At 29.8% G+C, this 22,939-nt stretch overlaps 1 protein-coding gene across 2 annotated transcripts in view; it reads left to right on the top strand.

Moving 5' to 3' along the window:
• LOC134695220 (uncharacterized) overlaps window positions 1–18,664 on the top strand; it is a 51,152-nt gene extending 32,488 nt beyond the window's left edge. For both annotated transcript variants that reach the window (XM_063556432.1, XM_063556433.1), the window contains exons 7-16: window positions 7,980–8,138; window positions 8,696–8,848; window positions 10,023–10,106; window positions 11,174–11,319; window positions 12,491–12,605; window positions 13,607–13,702; window positions 14,260–14,418; window positions 14,844–14,963; window positions 15,409–15,507; window positions 16,172–18,664. In XM_063556432.1, coding sequence (XP_063412502.1) covers window positions 7,980–8,138; window positions 8,696–8,848; window positions 10,023–10,106; window positions 11,174–11,319; window positions 12,491–12,605; window positions 13,607–13,702; window positions 14,260–14,418; window positions 14,844–14,963; window positions 15,409–15,507; window positions 16,172–16,294 — 1,254 coding nt within the window. In that variant the 3' untranslated portion in view covers window positions 16,295–18,664. The remainder of the gene's footprint in view (window positions 1–7,979; window positions 8,139–8,695; window positions 8,849–10,022; window positions 10,107–11,173; window positions 11,320–12,490; window positions 12,606–13,606; window positions 13,703–14,259; window positions 14,419–14,843; window positions 14,964–15,408; window positions 15,508–16,171) is intronic.
• Window positions 18,665–22,939: the final 4,275 nt, after the last annotated feature.

Here is a 22,939-nt window from a genome sequence, read left to right as displayed (position 1 = left end):
ATAATTTTAAGTTTAATGATCTTTTAGGTCTTAAAATTTAAAAAAAAAAGTTTATTCCTTTTTCTTTCTGCATATTACACCATGCACATGTATCCTGCATTTCATGGTGGAAAAATTTGATGTCCATGCAGTGGCACATATTTCATGCATTTTAAGGACAAAATATAAGAAAAACGATCTTAAATATTAAATTGTGAGTATGTTTGGCGAACAGGCAGTTAATTTTTTTTTCACACAGTTGGTTGTATCTGTTAATAGACAATTTAGCATAGTTGACATGATAAATATAATGTATAAAAAAGTCTTATAAATTGTTGAATATGTAGCAATTTCTAGTCTTTGATGAAAAATCGTGTTATTTAACAACATTAAACTCGTAAAGTGAAGATATTTGGGTTGAGGCCTAATGAAAAGTAAAACCGTTTTCCATTTTTGCAAGTTCGTTGCACTTGATTATAATTAAAGTTATATAGTGGAAAAAATGACATCTGACAACAATATTGTCAGCCGACAAGCAGACACGTGTCAGGGACTCAAGGTCATAAGTATCTTTTATGAGATTACCTTAGGGTTTTAATGGATGGGATGGAAAAATTGATAGAATCTTTGGTAAAAAGATAGAAGCTGTAAGCCTGTTGTTTATATTTTGGAGGACTAAAATAATTTGATGTTTTATCCTTTGGTAAGAACTCTCAAGGGCGGGGGGAGAACCTTTATCTCTGGACTATTGGATGGAGTGTTTGCTGCATGATCCTTTCAGGATTCAGGAATTCTTTTTAAAAAATTTGGGGGATGTCTGGATTTAAATACGGGACCTCAGGATTTCATGTTTTTAAGCCCTGAATTTCGGGATCAGGACCTGCCCACCCCCTCCCCCTCCCCTCAACACTGCTTTGGTACCCACTATAATTGGCTTTAGAAATGGTGAATATATGTACAAGACGTATTCACTTTTAATTTTGTATCCTTATTTTAACAATTTGTTTAAAGTTACTATTTATGCATACATCCATTTTATCTGAGCGATGAAGATTTTAGCAAGTTGCATTTGTTTTCACTCAAAATTTTAACAAATTAAAGAACGTTTCATTCAATCTTTTTATCACTTTTGATGTTTTTTGACATTTACAAGCAATTTAAGATTAGCTACAGTTTTGTCAAAGAGTGGCACTCATTTTAGCTCTCGTCATTTAGTTTTACTTTAAAACATATAACATGTGAATTTGACAAACATGTCATAAGAATTTCTGTTTTATTAAAGTACGCAAATAATTAATTAACTTTTGATAAATGTGTTAGGCGAAAGAAGAATGGCAATATTGAATGATTCAATCTTCAGCTGTTAGCTTTACTTTATTTTCAGAGCTTACTTTAAACTTACGAAAAATAATTAATTTATAAGACAGAGAATTTGATAATCAACGTTTTGTGAAGTGTCATAACATTTTGTGTCAGAGATTGCAGTACAGTCATACGAGAGAGAAAACAAGAATTTATAAGACAGCTAAAAAATTTGATAATCAACATTTTCTGAAATGTCAAAATGCTTCGTGTCGGAGATTGCAGGACAGTCATGTGAAAATTAAACACATGATGTAATTGTTGCATTGTTACGAAACAGTTGTTCGTGTGCAGAGAACATTTATATCAAATGATGCAGACAATTATTTGTCACAGAGGTTTTTTTTGCACACTAAAGAGAGCAAGAGAAACTTATTTACTATAGTTAGAGTTTATTTTTGTACATGCATTCTTCTATTTGTGGTATGAAAATTTAAATAAATATTGTGAAACTAATGTAACAGGCATCAATAAGGGTTGAAAAACAAGTTAGATAAATTTTATTTTGAATTAAAATGGCAAATGAGATGCTATTATGAGTGGGTTCAAATTTTGAAACCATTGGATAATTTCTTATGGAGTTGTGCATGGTCATTAAAAAACAAATTTTGTTCAATTTTCGTGATTAAACAGTTTTCAAGTTATGATCTCTGAGAAACTAAAAACTTAAATCATCTACTGTTCAATGTGATATGAGACTCATTAGTTTTATAAGGAAACATATTCTACTGTTCTGACAGTAATAGGTATAAATTTGGTTCTTTATAAAATAAGGTATCTGTGTCATTCTATCAGATTTTTGAAATATGCTCCAAAAAGCATATTTTTATTTTTTGTTATAATTGAATTTCCTTGATTTGACAGCTTGTTTGGTTAACCAAAGTGTAAAATTTGTCACATTGTAAGCAAAATTCATAATTTTGTACTGAATTTCACTTTTATTGGAAAATTTATTATCAAGCGTGTATTGAACAGTTGTAAATCAATCTGTTGTTACTATAGTTGCTCTTTTTACAATGTTTTAAAATTCTTTTTGTGATTTTGTCTTCCCTTTGACATTGAATGTAACGGTAAAATGAAATATCAATCAGTTATAAAATTATGGTTTATTATGCAACTTTTGGTATTATCAATGATGTACGTCTACGTGCACTATGGATTTCAGATTGTTTACTAATTGTGAGTCAGCCAGTCTGTGAAAAATGACCGTAAAATGTCTGGTAAAATATGGTCAATGATAAATATTTTACGTTATTTGACCCTTATGGTTAGCTACAAAAAATAGATTTGCAATTATGACAAAAAAAAATTAAGGCTCACTTGACACTAGTGGTAGCCAGGGTGCTCGGAAGACGAGTGGTCTAAGTATAGTTACTACTGTCATCACTTCACTGAGGTTGTGTCGAGTTCAAATCCCGCTCGTGTAGATGCACTCCACTCCAATCTTAATTGACTAGGATTGTCAGTTTTCCTACCAAAGGTTGTTGGTTTTCTCCAGGCAGTCTCTGGATTCCTACACCAATAAAAACTGACCGCCACAAAATAGCCTAAATGCGATGCTTAAAAGTAGTGTTAAATCAAGAAAAATCAAATCAACACAATATTGTAGTAAAAAACTTTGTTAAGCTTAACATTAAAGGACAATACCCCCTCCTGAAAGAGTTTTAAGCATAAATAATTGAATAGAAAGAACACATTTTTTTGCAGATCAAATTGGAGTAGAGGGTTTGAAGTCTGTATATATTGCTCAAAGATCAAAAACAAGATCTACCACCAAATTTTATGCAATACAATATTTCTTCACTAGCTCTCATTTTGATTTTTTTATAATCAAAATGTCTCGAGTTGAGAATTGAATATTGTATAGATAGCTCTAGATGCAGTTTTAGAATTAATATATGTATATATATATTTGACATCGTGCTATTAATAAAGAAGGATATCTGTTATCCAAAATATCTAATATTTTTTCATTTTATAGTTATTTAATGGTGATGTTTTACCCTTTTTGACTTGTCATATATGATATTATGTGTACAGAATCATATTACATGATCCATCGCCCTGTAAGATTAATCGTTGACTCTTTATTCAGTCATTTTATATATATATATAAGCAGAGAAATAAATGTACCAATCAAAAATATAATTACCAATACCTAAACTTAACTTATTCCCTAATGCTGTTAACCTAAAAAAATCTTGCCATTTCCAATTCCCCATTGAAAAAAAATCAACAATGACAACTAATAGCCTGTACTGTTATCCTTTTATAAGACGTAATTGAATGTATTGACAAGGATATTGAACGGAGATTAGATCTCCTTGAAGGCTGACAAGGAAAATTAATTACATTATTCTTTCTAACATGTGTTTTACTTTCACGTTGGACTTGCTTCGGAAGCAGGTCTCTATCTGGCTGTAACAAGTTTAATTAAAGCAAGCGTAATGCTAGGACAATATTTTAAAAAGAAATTTATAAGATCAAGATTGCTTTTTGTTTTGATAATTCACTAGATAAGACTTATTACTGTGGGTTCATTTATTTTTGTGGATTGAGGAAAATTTTCATTTTTGTGGATATTTGATTTCCTGGTTCAGCCAATCTTTGCGTTACTTAAACAAGCATATTGAACATTTGTAATTCATTGAACATTTCATTTCATGGTTAACCTGTACTCACAAAACCCACGAAAATTGATATTCAACAAATAATAATGAATCCACAGTAATGGTATATGCAGTTGAATAAAAGATTGTGCTTGTCCTGAATGAATATTTATCAGCTTGCCTGACCATGTGGCCAAGCAATGATGATGCCAATGCTACCTCTTGCTATCATTCATTCAGCTGTCTTTCATCATTGGTTGCCGAACATCGTGAACTTCTTAACATCTCCCCTCTGAAAAAGGACCAATCATGAACTTCTTAACATCTCCCCTCTGAAAAAGGACCAATCATGAACTTCTTAACATCTCCCCTCTGAAAAAGGACCAATCATGAACTTCTTAACATCTCCCCTCTGAAAAAGGACCAATCATGAACTTCTTAACATCTCCCCTCTGAAAAAGGACCAATCATGAACTTCTTAACATCTCCCCTCTGAAAAAGGACCAATCATGAACTTCTTTTTTATATAGTCTTAACATCTCCCCTCTGAAAGAGGACCTGCAATCATGAACTTCTTAACATCTCCCCTCTGAAAAAGGACCACTCTTAACCAGAACTTGGCGGAATGGCAACAGGATATCTAGATAAATGTTGATTTGTTTTTATTTCTGCTAATCAATCAACATGGCCATTGTGGCTAAAAATAGAACATAAGGGTCAAATACATTAAATGTTTGATACTACCTGAACAAATTATAGAAGATAACTGTTAAAAAAGCATAAATGACAAGCAAAACATCAGATTTACTGAAATGCCAAGCAGACTAAACCATGCACATATTAAAAACTTAGTTATTGCCCTTAGATTAAAAGATGATTTGTTTTTAAATTTTTTATTTTTTTTCCTAATAATTAAAGTAAAGAGATATGATAGACTAAAACTGTAAACAGCAAACATGATCTGTAAGACGAGATCTAAACATGCTAAATTGATTGGAACCAAATATTGATCAATTATTGACTCCTTATAAGAGTTATTGCCCTTACATAATGTATGAAAGATGTTTGCAATTATCTTTTTATCTTTAAAAGTATTACAGAAACTCTTAACTTAAGGTACCCAACATCTTCACTAAAATTAATTTGGCTCGTTTAATTTTTATAAGATTTTGGCAGATTTACTTTGACACTTTGACAAAAATATATAAAATTTAAAAAATTTGAACCAACCATTTTATTAGAAAAATTACACTAGTTATATAGCAGTATGACAAATGCTAATTTTGAACATTGAGAAGCTTAATATTGCATTCACAACGCCATGTAATTAAAATGTTTAGCTGATTTTTTTACAGTGTTATCTCCCTGTAGTGTTAGGTACCACCTTAATCGGAAAAGTTATCAGCAATACAAAAAAGGCTGATGGGGTTTACAAAATACAGAATATCATGTTAAATCTCCAGAAATATGATAAAAAAACCCAGCTAGAATATAGAAATATCGGGCAAAAAATACAGAATTGAGAAAAGTAGGGCAAAAGAATGGAGAAAAGAGAAATTTTGGGCAAGAAATATAGAGATAGAGAAAAATGACTTAAAAATTCAAAGAATAGTGTTGGTTCTCCGTCCAGTCACTCGAGTACATTAATCTGATATTTTGTTTGTTGGTTCTCCGTCCAGGCACTCGATCAGGCTAATAGTTCCTCCACCAATAAAAACTTAATTACCTTCAGTAAATAGCTCCATAGTGCAGAAAATTGTGTAAAACACAAAACAATTAACCTATCTGCAGTTTAGTTTAAAATCCAATTGATGATGATTAAAAAATTAGCAGATATTAATTTAAAGTTATAATATGATAAAGTTATGTTCATTTGATTCATTTTGTGAAATGAATATGATAGTAAAATAAATTACAATATGATTATTTTGGGAATTCTCTTTAATATCTTTTTAAAGTTTTTTTTTTTTTCAAACCAACTTTTAAGATGTTATTGAATTCTTTTCAGGATTTCTCCAATCAAATGTATTATTTATTTTTCTAAAAATAGAAATAAAAAAAAATGTGTAAAAAGTGCAGAAATATCGCCTTTAATATGTTAGCCGTCATGTCACGATGTCAAGATCTAAGGTGTATTGATTTTTCCATCGAGTCGAGTCGAGTCGTTATGAATTGATAATGCGCTAATTGATTTCTGACTGAACTGCTATATATCTATTCACCAGTGTCACTAGTCTTCAGTTGTATCAGTTGCATAGATGCATATCGGATGTATTGTTTTAACGAAAAAGTTTCAAATTAACAATTATTGATAAATTTTGCAACTGTTCGTGCAACTTCTTTGCTGTAATTAAGAAAAACACAATAGACATTTAACTGTAGATATTTGGAAGTAATTGAGTGAGATTTTTTTTGGAACATTTGAAAACTTTTTAAAAAGAAAAAAGACATACTTAGAATCCTTTTGGAGAAGGACTCAAATCAAAAAGAAAGTTTTGTTTGATACTGTGATTATTTGACAATAAGAACTATTAATAAGTGATGTTAAAAAGTGGTCTAGTTTTTTTGGTTAAAAACTATCTTTATTCAACTTTGAATAGCTGTTGAAGTGACATAAAACTAAATCAAAATGGTGCTATGCAATCAACAAGAATATGGGGTAAGTAATGTTCTTTTGTTTGTCAGAAGCCTACAATCGTGGTAGGGTTCACTGGGCCCTCGCCCCCAAATAAAGTAAAAAAAAACTTTGTCTAAATTGGGCTCCAATGCTCTTAGCTATTTTCATACACGAGATGATTAAAATAATGAAAAATTTGTGACTCATGTAAAGATTTAAATGCAGGAACATTTTTGTGGTTTTATTATTTTTGTCCTGCCTGCAATAAAATCACTGTATGTTTTTAACTATTTTGTCTAATGCTTTTAATTATTTGCATGCCTCATGCAGATATTTGGAAATAGGAAAGCTATAAAACTTGGGTCAGTTTTCAAAGTTTTGTGGTTTTATTTTTTCTAGAACCTAATTTCACATCTAAAATTTACTTAACTTATAATGTCTTCAGATGATTGCTAAACCCATTTAGTGAAAATCATCTAGCTTAAGAATAAAAGACAGATTTAAGTAGCAAATAAAAAATATTTATCTGAAGTATAAAAAAAACAGAATTTACTTGAGAATAAAAAAATAATGTAACTTAAAAATTCAAGACAGATTTAAGGAAAAAAAACCCATTTGACTTAAGAATAAATGACATATTTAAAGGGAGAAAAATAAAAGACAGATTTAACCTAAAAAAATAAGACATTTTTAAAAGACTTTTCCTAGTGCTTGTAAACTCAATCCTCCTTAATAAAACTAATAAATATCAAGATTACATATATATTGTTATATCTATCTAAAATCATTAGCTATTCCAATGATAATATCATAGTAAGTGACTGTAAGCGTCTTACTAATTTATTAATCTGGTCTCGTAAGTACATATATAAGCTTTCCCGACTTTTTGTTGGTCTCTTGAGAGAAGAAATTGAATATTATATTCTTTTTGAGCAATTAAAAGTTTTAATGATACCTTTGGTATCAAATTAACTTATTTCATTCTAAGAATTTTAACCTTTTCAAGTGAAATTGTACTCTGAGTGTAAAAATGGCATTGAAATTCATAAATGATTTGTCAAAATTGTACATTTTGCATATATATAATATATGTTGCCAAGGTTTTTGAGGCTGAACTATTTTCTTTACTGAGCTCTAGCAGTTGCAGACAATGAAAACTAGTGCAAAAATTTGATTTAGGGGCCAGCTGAGAACCACCTCTGGGTGTTGAATTTACTCGTTGCGTTGAAAATCCATTGGTGGCCTTTGGCTGTTGTCTGATCTTTGGTCAGATTGTTGTCTCTTTGACAATTTTGTTTCTCATTTCCATTCTCAATTTTAACTTAATAAGCTTCACTTTTTTTAGTTAATGTTAGGAATCTTATGGTTTCAAAGAATAGGGTATACAGTTTTCTTTTCATTCTCATTTCAGGTAAACTCAGGTTGCAAAGAATGTGGTAACTATGAAAATAACAACCGAACAAAGATTTGTTCCAAATGTGAGAAGAAAAGTATCGAGAGGAAGGATATCATAAAAGAAATCAAAGACACAGAAGAGAGCTATGGTAGAGATCTGGCTATTCTGAAAGAGGTATTTACTTTTAGATGTTAAATATGTGAATAAAAATTATTTCAGGGCAAATCATACTTTCCCCTTAATGTAATTTAAAATAAAAAAAATCCATATGTCATACAGGGTATAAAACATCCCCCCTCCCCTGTTAGCCCTCAAAGCAATTTGAAAAATATCTTAAAACAATTTTTTTTCATTTAATGATCATAAATGCAATATATTCTTAAATGAACCAAATAATGATATACTGTGGATTCAGTATTATTCTTTGGATCCCAATTTTTCGTGGGTACATGTGAACCATGAAGTTAAAGGTTCAACAAATAACAAATGTCCTATAGGTTTATATGCAGTTTACTTTTTAAATTGTTACTTTGATGGAGAGTTGTCTCATTGGAACTCACACCACATCTCCCTATATCTATTCAACAAAACTACGAAATTAGATATCAATGAACATGCAAGTTTTTCGTAACCCACGAAAATTGGTACCAGTGAAAATAAATGAATACACAGTTAATCTTCTTCTGGAAATCAAAACATCTATCATAGTTTATGTTACCTTTTCTTTACAGCATTTCTTTAAGCCAATGAAGTCTGCCGGGTTGCTGTCGTTAGAACATTTGGAAGGAATCTTTCTGAACCTGGAAGAACTGATCCATGTCAACACACAGTTTGTCAAAAAACTTCAAGGAGCAGTCGATATAGCTGTTAAAAAGGGGGATGAGGTAAATTAACTTACATTTATATTTTGCATATGAAGTACAGAAAAAATGTTTATGATTTGAACTTATCATAATGTTGATACCTGTGAGAAAGGGTGCCGGAAAGAGAAATGATGTTAACTTTCAGAAACAAAAGATTCAGAAAATTAACTTTGACATTTTTTTTTTACATTTTTTTGTAAAGGAGTAGGGGCAATAAGGCCCTTATTTGGCCCAAAAATTACTGCAAATTTAAAAGTTATCATACATATTCTTAAACTACTGAAAACTTGACTAAGTAATAAGGTACTAAGAAAAACAAAACAAATTTGACATCGAACAAGTTACCATGGCAACAAATCATGACTTAATTAGCATATTTTGTTAAATTTCGTGATTTTCCTTGTTTTTTCATCAAATTTGAAGTATATTTTAGATTGAAAAAGTATGTGCGCACTCAAGAAACAACTTTATATTTGGTGAGATTATGCCAATAGTTATAATAAAGCTTCTGTTAAATTATTTTTTTGTTTCTCGGCTGCGCACTATGTTTCCTCAACGGAAATAAAGATAGAAAACTGCATAAATTCTGTATTTTCATCGTTTTTGTGAAAATAGTATACATTATGACGTAATTGTGACGTCATCAGATAAAAATCTTAATGTTTTTCATTTATATTTCTTGACCCTATGCATTTCTAAACATTATGTGCCAATTTGAAATAGTTATCAAACATTTTATTTTCTTGGGCCAAAATTGGGCCTTAATGCCCCTACTCCTTTGGGTTCATGAAATGCCTGCCCACATAAATTTGATCCAATCAATATTAATACCTGTGATGGAAAGAGATATGATGTAGCTTTCTAAAATAGATTAAGAAAAATCAACATTTAAATGTATTTTTGAAGTTGGCTTTTTGGGTAGCATAAAAAGTTAAAATATAAATTGAAAAAAATGATGGATTTTTTTTAACTAAGGTAGAAAAACTCTCCTATGGATTTTAACTTACCCGAAAAACTCTCATATGGATTTGAGAACTATGAGCATTTTTATGTTTTCCGAATTTGAGAAATATTGAGTATTTGTATTTTTGTTTAAAATTTGTGAACTATGAGTTATTTTATGTTTTCAGAACTTGAGAACTATGAATATTTGTATTTTTTCAGAATTTGAGAACTATGAATATTTTTATTTCAGAATTTGAGAACCATGAGTATTGGTAATTTGTTCCTGGATTCCTCGTCTCTGATTCTTGCCTTTGAAAACTACTGTGTAAATCAGGTAAGTTAAATTTATTGAAAAATATTTAAGTTAAACTTGTAATTCAATTAATGGTTGTTGTTTTTTTGTCTATTGTTTTGTTCATAAATCAGACCTTTAGTTGTTTTTTTAGTTCACCTGGCCCAAAGGACCAAGTGAGATTTTCACATCTTCTTTATTATTTTCATCAGAATGAAAAAATGCCTCTAACTTAGATACATACAATTTTAGCTTGAAAAGCTGGTCGAGAAATTGCAAAAATAAAGTAGATGATTTCAACAGCGGTCTTAAATTGGGACAATTTATTTAGCATTGACTGGCAATTAGCACAGATCTTAGTTGTTCAGTCAAGGACAGTACTAAATTATGACATTCGCATTTCCATACGTCATTTCATTATCGTTAATGAAGAAGCTTGAATAATCTGGTTCATTCTTGCCTTTTAACAATTGGCCAATTTGTATTGAATCAACATTAATTGTACCGAATCAATTGTTTTATGTAATCAACATCAATTGTGAGATTGTCATTTCTAATCAAGCCCAGAAATTGCTGATGTCATCACAAAATTAGTTCCCTACACTGTCAGCATAAGTAATTATTTGAAAATGTGGGAGATCGAGTTTTTAAAACAAAGATGATTCAATTTTAGGTAAAAAGATTTAAAAAAAAACCACCATGAATTTCAAGGTTACAAAATTGTAACATATGTAACTGTTGCTGTTATTTAAGTTACAAGGGAGGTCTAACTGAAAGAAAATGATGGAAAACTCCTGTGTCAGAAGAAAATTGTAACAATACAGTAATTGATACATATATTTAAGGTTTAATTGCTTGAAAGGAGAATTAAGAAAAAAAGTCCCCAAATAGTTGTCACCATCCATTAAAGATTTAATCGTAGAAAATTCATGTAGTGCATGAGTTTTACAAATGAGTAACTAAATAATTTTTTTATTAACAAATGTATCTGTCTTTTAATTTTCTCTCCTAACTTAATAGTATCAATTTAAAATTCTAGATTATTTTATTTCAACTAAGTACATCCTCAATTCTTTTATTATTTTTTATCTTAAATTTTCAATTTGCAGGGCCAAGCTGCAGTGCTTCTTGAACAGTTAGAAAGAGAGAAAGAATTGCTACGAATATTTCTGAAGGTTTCACAAGATGAGAATCCAATCCTACGACGGATGCCGCTTACTTCATTCCTCATGGTCCCTGTTCAGCGAATAATGAGGTTAGTGCACGGGGAGTTACTGCCAATTATTATCGATTCATTTAATTTCTTGGGTACTAACTTTCTTGTAGTTTTTCATGGTTTGAGGAAAATTCTGTATTTTCATGGATATTTGATTTCGTGGTTTTGTCAATTTGTTTTAAAAAAAAAACACTGTCAAATTTATATTTTTTTAACATTTGAATTCTTTGCATGTTTACCTAAAATCATGAAATCAACATAAACTAGTCTTCCACAAATAATAATGAATCCACAGTTACTGATATATCTGCAAGAATTTGTTTTCAAATATTTTTATTTGGGAAGGATAAGGTCCTTTCATGGGGAGCAGTTTTGTTGTTACATACAAGATGATGTTTCTTGAAACAAAATGAGAATGTCAGAAACTTAAAGATTTTGTGTACTTATAATTCATATTCAAGTGCATTGATAATAACAAGTTCGCACATTTACAATTAAATTCACAGTTTGTTTTGTTTACATGTTGATTTCAATAGTTAAATGTCATGAAGTGGAAAAATTGTCCTTTACATAAACCCCATGGTCAAGGAGTAACACGACTCTTGTTGTTGTTTTTAATTTTCATTCACATTTTCTTTTGTTATTAGTACATTTATCACAGTTTATGTGTTTTTAAATCCTTGACCTTACAAACTGAGGTCAAAAGTTCACATACAGTTATTGTAATATTGACTAGTTTTTTGTTTCATTTTAAATAAATAATTTACATAATTATATTTATCACAATTATGATAGTGGGCCTTTATAATACACTTAGTTCAATAGTTCATATGAGGTCAATGTTAGGTTTTACCTAAAATATTTCATACTGTTAGAAAAACTCCAATTTCAGACTTTTAATGCCATAGCCAGGCAATATTAAATGGAAGTAAAAATGAAAAATGAAGATTTGATATAATCTGTTGTTTAAATTTAAAATCAGTTTGGAATCATAATTATTTGTGGGATACTAATTTTCCTGAATTTCATGGATATAAATAAAGCAAGGAATTTAATGGTTCAAATTTTCTATAGGATTGTGTATGCAAATTTTGGCAAAACCATTAATTTAAATATCCATAATTTTTTTCTCAACCCACAAAATATGGTTCCGATGAAAAATGGTATATCTGAACACAGTGTATTATTATTTTGGATATATTTTTTTCAGGTACCCATTACTTCTAGAAAGACTGTACAAGTTCACATCTGGAGATCACACTGATAAAAGTTCTTTGATGGAGGCAAAATTAAAAATAGAAGATATTTTAGACCATATAAACTCTGTAAGTATAGATTATTATTTCTCTAATTCTAACATGATTTATCCTTTTTCTCACCTGTTGATTATTTTTTTTAATCAAGGTTTTTATTTTTAATCTCAGTTCTTCAGTGATCAAAATTCAAATATAATGCAAATTTTATTCCTCTGAATTTCCTACTGTGCAGACGTCATAAAAAAAGCCACCATGGCTGATGATGTCACATAGAAAGAACACATAAGTTTGCCTGTATATTGTTTAAAAATTATTAGAGAAATAGATTCCACCACCCAATATCATGTTATACTAGATTTATTCCCTCTTGTCATAAAATTTGAAACACTTGGTGAGTCTCTCATTTTAAATTTTGACAATTGAATTGTCTTGAGTGGATACATATTGTTTCAATTCAGTGGAAGAAACTTTATTGATACAAGGTGTTCTTGATTTATCCCATCAACTCTTTTCTGACCAAATGACCTTTCACTGGTCAGTGGTCTCATTGTTGAGTACCTGTAAAGTGGATGCTAATTTGTATGATTAATTTATGCGAATTATAATTATCACTCAATTTGGGGGCAAATGATTTGGGAAAATCACCTTTGAATATTTGAAACTCTCAATCATATGTAAATTATCACATGGTTAGATTAGATTGGTGTTCAAGTGAAATTTATGGTATTTTAGTGTATTATCTCCCTTTAATTTCATATGATGGCTCAATAATTGGCTAAAAAAATTATGAAGCCTTCAAAATAATTTGACCTCTATATAAAAAATATTTAAAGATGAAGACCATGATATAAGACAGGACAGGTATATAGACTGAATGTGTTTTGTATTATTGATGACAATCTAAGATAAGTTTTAGACGACACATTTTGAGCAAAATGTTATTTCCCTTTTGAGGCAATGTACAAATTCCTTCATAAATTAGCCATATTCAACTTTGTATATTGTGCATGAATTTCCATTTCAGATTTATATTACATTTGTTTTAATTATTTGTTATTTTGTTATTTTAGAAAACAAAACACAGCGGAACAGTTAAATTAAAGAGAAAGATTTCAGAAAATATGTCTCAAAGAATTTCTATCACTGAAAAAATTGAGGTTAATAAGGTGAGAAAAAACTCAAATTTTTTGACGTTTTACAAAATATTTAGTTATTTACTCATTAACAACTTCATATTTCATATAAACCAAAATGTTTATCAATCTTGTCATTTTAAGTACAATATAAAAAAATAAGAAGAAGTAGTAATAGTATAATTGCCAATCACCTCATTGTGTTTCTATGCCTGTAAATTCAGAACTTATTTGGATGTTTTTTAAAAAAATGCAAATATGAGTCGGTTAAATATCTGAAAGTCCCCTTCACCAATGTAAATGGTTGCTCTGTATAAACCTCCTTTTTTCAGAGCACCACTATACGTTATTGTGTAAACAAAGACATTAAGCACACTGTATCTGAACAGATTAGTTTGAAAATTTGCCTAAGTCCAGTTCTAATGTCTGGTCATGGCTAGTTTTATTTAAAAAAAAAATGGTTCATAGAATGTCCCCCCCCCCCCCCAAAAAAAAATGAAACAATGGCGACTTTCATCACATGCTAGAAGATAATCATACTTTTTTACAAACTAAGATTTATCAATAACAAATATTTTTAATGTTTTCAGGTTGCCATTGATATCTTAGGATGGAACAGGAAAGAAGTCTGTGATATTATAATAAGTCGACTCCAGGTGGCACCACTTTCAGACCAAACATGGGCAGCTAAACGTTTAAAGACCATGAAATTCTCAACAGTCCATTGTGTCTTACTAACTCTTGGCCAGGTAAGATATTTGATAACTTACAGTAGATTTTGTCTGCCATTTTTTTTAACCATAGGCTAAAGTTTATAAAGTGTCTTTTCTTTGAAACACAATTTCAATTATAGTAGTAAGATTTCATAATAAATTATTCACTCAAATTATTTATGATCAGTTGGTCACTACATTGTAGTTTGAAATTGTGTGCAATTTCCTCAATTGTTGCCAATTTTTTTTTTTTTTATTCAACTGAAAATAACATGTTGATTCATTCAAAATTGATAAAAGTAGTCTGAAATAAAGTCTTAATTTATTTTTATTTTCCTACTGCATGTTGGTGGTTTTCTCCTGGCACTTTTTATTTTTTTTTATTGAGAAATTGACCACCAAGAAATACCCAATAGTGCTGATCAATCAATTAATTTGTTTTAAATATTTATCTTTTGCAGAGTGATACAGATATTACTGATAATGACGAAGATAATTTATTGTTTGCCAGAAAATCTAAAGTCATTCAGGCTGCTGTGGTGCTAATTAAAGAGAAAAACGGCAAATACCAAACATTTAGGGTAAGTCTTCATATGGATGTAATTTGTAACCTAAATCAACATGACCAAATGGAAGTTTTGATATCTTGTTTTTAAAACCATAATCTTATGATGCAATAAAACAAGCATTTGCATATCGAGATTATCAAACATTATAAAGAAAAAGAAAATTGTAAATGGAAACAAAACACATAAAAATTAAAGCAAAATTAAAAGTACTGTCAGATAGCAAACTCAACCACTTGTTATTATGTCTTAACAATCTATAGTATATTTATTATTTTGTCCTCTAAAAATACAATAGGTAAATAAAATGAAATAACTGATAATTAGTCATAAGAGTTGTATTCTGTGGAATATTTGAATCTGCACTAATGATGATATGTTTATAACAAATGAGTTATCTCCCTTTTGTTGTATTTTTTTTTTCAAATATTTATATGCTATATTTCTTTTTCAATTTCAGGAACCATTCATATTGAACAGATGTGTTGTGAGCATTGACCCAGATGTAGAGAATGCCTTTGAGCTTTCAGACTTGAGCCGAGATTCATATGTTTTTAAGGTAATTATTTATAAAAATGATTTGCTTTATAATTTAATTTTTGGGTTATTCAAGGTGCTCCACATTTTATTATGTTATTTCTTCATAGACAGAAGAAATATTCCAGTCATTCCTTAAATAATTATCAAAAAAGATATTGACTATGAGACAACTAAACATATACCACTATTCACAGAAGGATAAGAATATTGAAAATGACAAATTACTTTACAGCCTTCAACAACCAGTAACCCATATTGTAGTCCAAAGATTAGACTGTTGATTTTCCTGTTTGAATTGTTTTACACTGGTAATTTTTTAGGCCCTTTATAGCTTGCTGTACTGTGTGAGCTAAGGCTCCGTGTTGAAGGCCGTACATTGACCTGTTGTGGTTTACTTTTAAAAATTCTTTTTTGGATAAAGAGTTGTCTCATTATCACTCATACCATATCTTCTTATATCAATATAAGACATTTGAAAAACTAAATGTAAAACTATTCAAAAGACAAAAATTAAATGGCAGCATGATTTAAGCTTATAAGCAGAAAGGGTATTTCTCTTTGACAACAGAAAATATTCGAAAAGGAATAATGATAATTTTTTTGTTGATAATTACAGAAACTAATTCTGTGAATATTCTAATTTGTGTTTTGTATTTATAAAAATTTAAACATTTATTTTTCAGGGTGAAGATTTGAAAGAATTAAAATCATTTTTACAAACAGTCAAACAACAAACTTTGAACCTTGCCTCTTGGAGGAAAAGAAGAAATGCCTTACCTAACATTATGATTAAACATATGGTGTGATTAATCATGTTTCTTATTAATCATAATCATGATTCATTGAATGCAAGTGTTCATATACAATCCAACTAGTAGAGAAAGAGCAATGAACTGAAATTACCTTTTAATGTAGGTTTGAAATGCTTAGGTTTTTCTAGAGAGGGCCAAGAAAAGGAAGAAATGAGAGAGTTACAATCAATATATGTGATGCTGAGGTTTGAGAAGGAATGAGGAAACATGGTCTCCAGGAAGTGAATATTTTGAATGTAAACATTAACATGATAATACACAATCATGATTATTGAAAACATGTGATCTGATCATATCATATCATAACAAACATTCATTTGGTTTTTCCTGCAGGAAGTGAATAGTTTGAATGAAACCCTAACTTGATTAAACACAATCATGATCATTGAAAACATGTGCTCAGATCATATTGTGTGATATTTGATGCTAGATCCAAGCTGTGATTCGTTATAGACAGACTTTATAAAACTTTATGCTAAAAGAACAACAATGTGGGTCATGTCTGATTGAAGCTAAATTGTGATAAAGTGAACCATTGTGCTTATGGCAGAAGACACTCTCAGCTTCCTGTTATGTAGAACATATACATGTACTGATTGAACATGATTGTTTAATTATTAAAAAGGTGTCAGTAATCATTAATCATAATCATGTTTCAGAATCATAACAAAACATTAATAATGATTCATAAACCATGTTTACTGTTAAAAGATAATCATGATTCATAAAAATTGAAAACATAATCATGATTCATACGTTGTGAAAATATAATCATGAATCATCAACTGTGAAAATATAATCATGATTTCATTAAATGATAACTAAATTTATACACAATCTTAAATATGATTGATTAGATTTATATAGAGCAAAATCTTTAAAGTTTTTATATTGTTTCCCTGCTTATATACTTAACCTGAAATGACCATTGAGTTCTTCAAAATAAATATACATATCCTGAGATGAGCATTTGGTCTCTGGTTAAACAGAAGTCTGAATTTCAGTACAAATAAATGCATCTCCCATGAAATGTTTTTGTCTGTGATAATTGGTGTTTTGGACTTTTTGTCTAATGTTCAGAATCCTCTATATTTAGTTCAGATAAAACTTTTGCATGCTAATCCCTACTTTTCTTTTTATAATTATATGACATAGTTTAAAATTATATTTTTTTAATCTTATAAAATCCTTGTTTTTGAAAGGAAAAAGGTTGCAATCTAAAGACAACTGTTTTCTGCCATTTTTTCAGTTGATTATATATCAAAAACTAGAACAGATGCCTGCCTTTTTCATACTCTATAAGTTACTTTATTCAAAACTATCACAATTATCAGAGTCTTTTAAAAAGACTGTTATTTTATAAATCTACTGTAAAACATATGAAAGATAAGTTTTATTCATACTTGTTTTCAGAAGAAGAATGAAAGAAATTTTTGGCAAAAATATACTGGAACTACAAAATTTTCATGAGTGATTTATTTTTTGCAATTTTCGCCAGAAGAAAAATAATGCAACAAATTGGAAACTTGATCTTTCCTTGTCTAATGAGAGCTGCAGGAAGCAAATTAGAAAATTGCAAAACTAGATAGGTGAGAATTCGACTAGAAAGAGCTATATGAGAAATAAAGTATCCAGGAAAATATGATTTACAGTAATTTATTTCTACTTTTTTTTACATTAAAATCATTAATACCATTGAATATCATAAAACATATCTGTTGTCTCTAGATGAAATATTTGGTGCAAAAGTTAACATCATTAGTATTACATGGGGAAGTAATCCTGTTTGTAAAATTTAGTTGCATTTAAACATAGTATCAAAGTCATATTTCACTGTAAAAGTTAACTTTTATTGTCTGAGTAGAGAATTGGTCTTAAAATTGCATTTAAGTCCTTTTAACTTGATTTTTCTGAGAAATCCCTCCATGAAATGATTTATGCTTCATAATTCAGACACACAACATGAAAAGGAAGCAATGTTTTTCCATCCAATTTTGGTAAACTATCACACTGTTACTTTTAATTGTGGTAATAATCAAGACAATTGATGGGATTTCGATACAAAATTGATATATTGATCAAATCATAAAATTTGAAAGACTTGATAAAGTATGATCACCGTTAATTCTAAAAGGTTTTGCCAAATACAGTTAAAAATTTCTATTCCCTGGAAAGAAATGCATATTATTTATATATCTAGAGTATTTTTAAGGGTTTTCTGTCTCTATAATTTTCTTTTTTATCTGTGATATTTTTGTTGCTCAAGTCCACATTGTAATTATTGTATGTTATTTATTTTGTAAACATTAATTGTATAAATCCAGATAGTATTTTTATACATAAATTGTTTTTAAATTATTTGTTATTGAAATGAAAAGAATGCAAACAATAAAAGTGAATAAACATATATTTCATTGCTTTTTTGAACAAGCATCTAGTATGATTGATGGTTGTTAGACCAACAAAAAAATTTAGTTGACCAGATTTTAGTCAGCAACCTTGTGACATCCGAAAACAAAACCCCAAAATCATGCCATCAACACATCCATAAAAAAACCAGGAAAAGGATAGTTGTTTTGCATTCGTTAGATTTTTTGAACTTTTGATTTTAAGATGTTATGAAGGACCTACCGTTTTGAAAAATCACGAACTCCAAGGAAAGTTCAAAACTAACAGGCCTAAGTTAAATGTCAAATTCAAAGCACAAACGACCGGATAACAACTGCCAAATTCCTGACATAGTACATGCAATTTCGTAAGTAGAAAATGGTGGGTTAAAACTGGTTTTATAGCTAGCTTTACATCTCACTTGAATTTCCCTTGGATTTCATTATTTTCTGTTGTTCTGGTCTTTCTTTTTTTTTTTTTTTTTTTTTATATCAAACCGTGTTTACTACTTACTTGACTGGTGATATATTCATATCAGGAGACTATTACCCTGTCGACACATCTAATCTTGCTCCTTTTGCTACTCCCTTGGTTTATGATTTTCCCCCTGTATTTAGTACATCTTACTTCATTTGTCTTGGAATTGATCAGTATAATTTGAACAAAATCTTTGAAAGACCGACCTTCTAATGGTTATTTAAACCCAAAAAAAGTAAGATTAGCCAAATTGAAAAAGAAACATATGTTAATAGCGATGTAATCACAAAATTGTTGCATGGACTGTTGAATATTTCCTGATGTTCTTAAGAGAGACGAAAGATAAAAACTTTAAATATTTCCGGATGTTAATCTTTTGAATAATATCAAAATTACATGGTGCTATAAATATATGTCATCCATATATGCATGATTTTCTTAATCATACTAGGTAGAAACTAATACATTTGACATACAAATTACACAGGCATGTGGTAGTAAATAGAAATTGCTTTGCTGGTTTCTATTAAATACAAGACATTCTTAATACATTTGAAATATATTTTTTCATATGTATACACTTCACATACATTGGATGAAACAATTTTTCTTTGAACGTTCCTTAACTCTTTTCATATCTTATAATGGAAAGAATTTACCCAAACCTAAAATTAAATAAACCTTTATTTATCTTTTTTTTTTATTAAATCACCATTCACATTTGTGACTTCGAGATCAAGATTTGCAACATAAACACTGTTCCTTTGCTTTTTGTGTATTTAGCTGTACAAATATTGATTTTGTGTTATGAATGGCTGTTAATGGTTCGAAATGCCAAGTATTTTTCCCTTTTTGTTTTCAAACCGCACTGTTGAATTTTGAAGACGAAACATACGTGTGGCGTACAAAATGTGAAGCATTGTATCTTCTAAACCAGAAGTCGAGTAACTTAGCATTGGCAATTATACAACATCTTCTGTTTTATATTTACTGCATATTTTTATACTCGTGATGTGAGGATGCAATAGCTGACTATGTGGTAGGGGCCTTGTTCGTTAAAGACTGTACGGTGACCTATTCAGGTTAATTTCAGTGTCATTTCTTGTGGAGAGCTGATTCATTGGCAATTAAACGCGATCTTCTTTTGTTTTCATATGAACGGGTTTTTTTTCAAAATCTTCGGACATTTGGAACCTCTTAGTCTTTTTTGTGTTATTTCGGCTTTTTAACTTTTTTGTTTCGATCGTATCTGTGCATTTTGTTTAAGCGTGTGATATTTGGATCACACTGTTAAAATGATTAAAAAAGGTTGGCTTGACATCTTATCCTGCGAGATTTACATGTACATGTTTTTTAATAACTTCCTTTATTAAAGTACTTATGTAACCCTATCATATGTTCAGTATCATTATTCTAGATTCGGCGCGACTTTTTATGCCCCACCTACGATAGTAGAGGGGCATTATGTTTTCTGGTCTGTGCGTCCGTCCGTCCGTTCGTCCGTTCGTTTAGGTTAAAGTTTTTGATCAAGGTAGTTTTTGATGAAATTGAAGTCCAATCAACTTGAAACTTTGTACACATGTTCCTTAGGTTATGATCTTTCTAATTTAAAAGCCAAATTATATTTTGTATCCTAATTTCACGGTTCACTGAACATAGAAAAATGATAATGGTAGTGGGGCATCCGTGTTTTATGGACACATTCTTGTTTAAGAACTGATAACTATCCAGACTATCTTTAAAACGAACATTTGGTAAGTTTGGTTCATAAAGCTTGTTAACTTAGTAATTCTGGCCTTCTAAACAGTTGTATTCGATAGAAGTTATCGGTAGACGAACCGCGCGTCTTGATCGCTCTAAATTGTAAGCCTAGTATCTTTATATGGCTTACAAAGAACTGCTCTATTTGTTTATAAATTACATGGCTTCTCAATTGCTTAAGGGATAATGTAATGTTTTATGGATGTTTTAACGATTTTATTGCACAACTTCAATGATTAACATCGATGCTTTTTAAATTCTGGTGGATTGTTGTCTCGTTGGCAATCATACCACATTCTTCTTTTTTATACATTTGTATTTCTGATGAATCCGATTTCTTTTCTTGTGTTTACCCCAATATTTTCTATCTTTGTATTTTGTTTTGCTTGACATTTAATGTAACTTCATTTTAACCAATTCTGTCTCCTTCTTGGGCATAACTCATGTGAAATGTTTTTTAATTTTTTAGTAAACGGATTAATATGAGTAAACAGCTTGTTTTCAATCCTTTTCAACGATTCAATGTATTAATATGTTTATTGTAATTGTCGTAGATAATATCATTTCCGAATAATATCATAATCGTAAAATAAATCAACAAAAGAAAAATGCAGGTACCATTTCAATTATATGACAGTTGTTTTTCATTCGTCAGATGTGTTTGAGCTATTGATTTTGCCATTTTAAAAAGGACCTTTTGTTTTGAATTTCTCTTAGAATTCGATATTTTGTCATTTATCTATATCAAAATACTGAACATCAGATTCCTGACTTAAGACAGGTGCTAACACATGCAGCGGGTATAAATTTTTTTTTATAGGTAACAACCTTCACCGCCCTTATCTGAAACAAAAGTGTAACATCACAAAGACACACTATAAAATATCATTTTTTTATTCGAGCGTCACTGATTAGTCTTTTGTAGACGAAACGCGCGTCTGGCGAAAATATCGAATTTTAATCCTGGTATCTATGATGAGTTTATTTGCAAACACTGGGTCGATGCAACTGCTGTTGGAGATTTATTTTCCCGAGGGTATCACGAGCCCAGTAGTCAGCACTTCTGTGTTGACTTGAGTTATCATTGATATGTTCATATTTATAAATAAATTGTTAACAAAACTTTGAATTTTTGAAAAAAAACTAAGGCTTTTCTACCTCAGAAATAGATTACCTTAGCTGTATTTGGCAAAACTTGTAGTAATTTTTGGTCATCAATTCTCTTCAACTTCGTACTCTATTTGGCCTTTTAATTAAAAAATTTTTTATTCGAGTTTTTTGTAGACGAAACGCGAGTCTGATGTAAGTATAAAATTGTAATCCTGGTATCATTAATGATTTTATATCTACTGAAATGGCTTAACTTAACTTAATCAAAAGACACATTAACACAACTGAGTATACTAATACGAATGCATAAATTTGATCTATGATACAATGTAAATACACAATCAATAAAATAAGAGATATCCTGGAATGTATTATGAGTTTTATATATTAAACAATTTCAGAAAAACTAAATTGAACAAAATGCCGTCAATTAGAATAATGTATACAGCTAAATGAATTTGATTTTGTTGTAAGTTATACAGTATTTAGATGTCTGTTGTTTTTTATTTCCTCTCATCTGATTACCTCTTTCAATCAAGTCATTATCAAGACACACTGTTTACAAAGAAAGTCAATAGTCTTTTCAAAGTTTTATGTAAAGCAAAATTAAGGTTTCACATGTATGCCGGAAGAGCAAATAATTTAATTTGAAGAAAATTAATAAACTAATGAGTAAAAAAATCCGCATATTACCTTTGCATGTGAATAAGCAGTAGCAAAATACCCCCCCCCCCCCCAAAAAAAAAAAAAAAACCAACAACAAAAAACCCAGTGTTGATACATCCGCAAGAACAGTCTTTGGTGATGTGTTTTGGTCAAAGACATTCTTTTTATTTCGACATGGTGAAAGTCTTATACTTCCTTTGATCTCCTTCCTTACGAATGTGAACTTTCTTTATATAT

This window comes from Mytilus trossulus, chromosome 13, assembly GCF_036588685.1.
Source record: "Mytilus trossulus isolate FHL-02 chromosome 13, PNRI_Mtr1.1.1.hap1, whole genome shotgun sequence".
NCBI classification, from domain to species: Eukaryota; Metazoa; Mollusca; class Bivalvia; order Mytilida; family Mytilidae; genus Mytilus; species Mytilus trossulus.
This window is presented reverse-complemented; position numbering and strand designations above follow the sequence as displayed.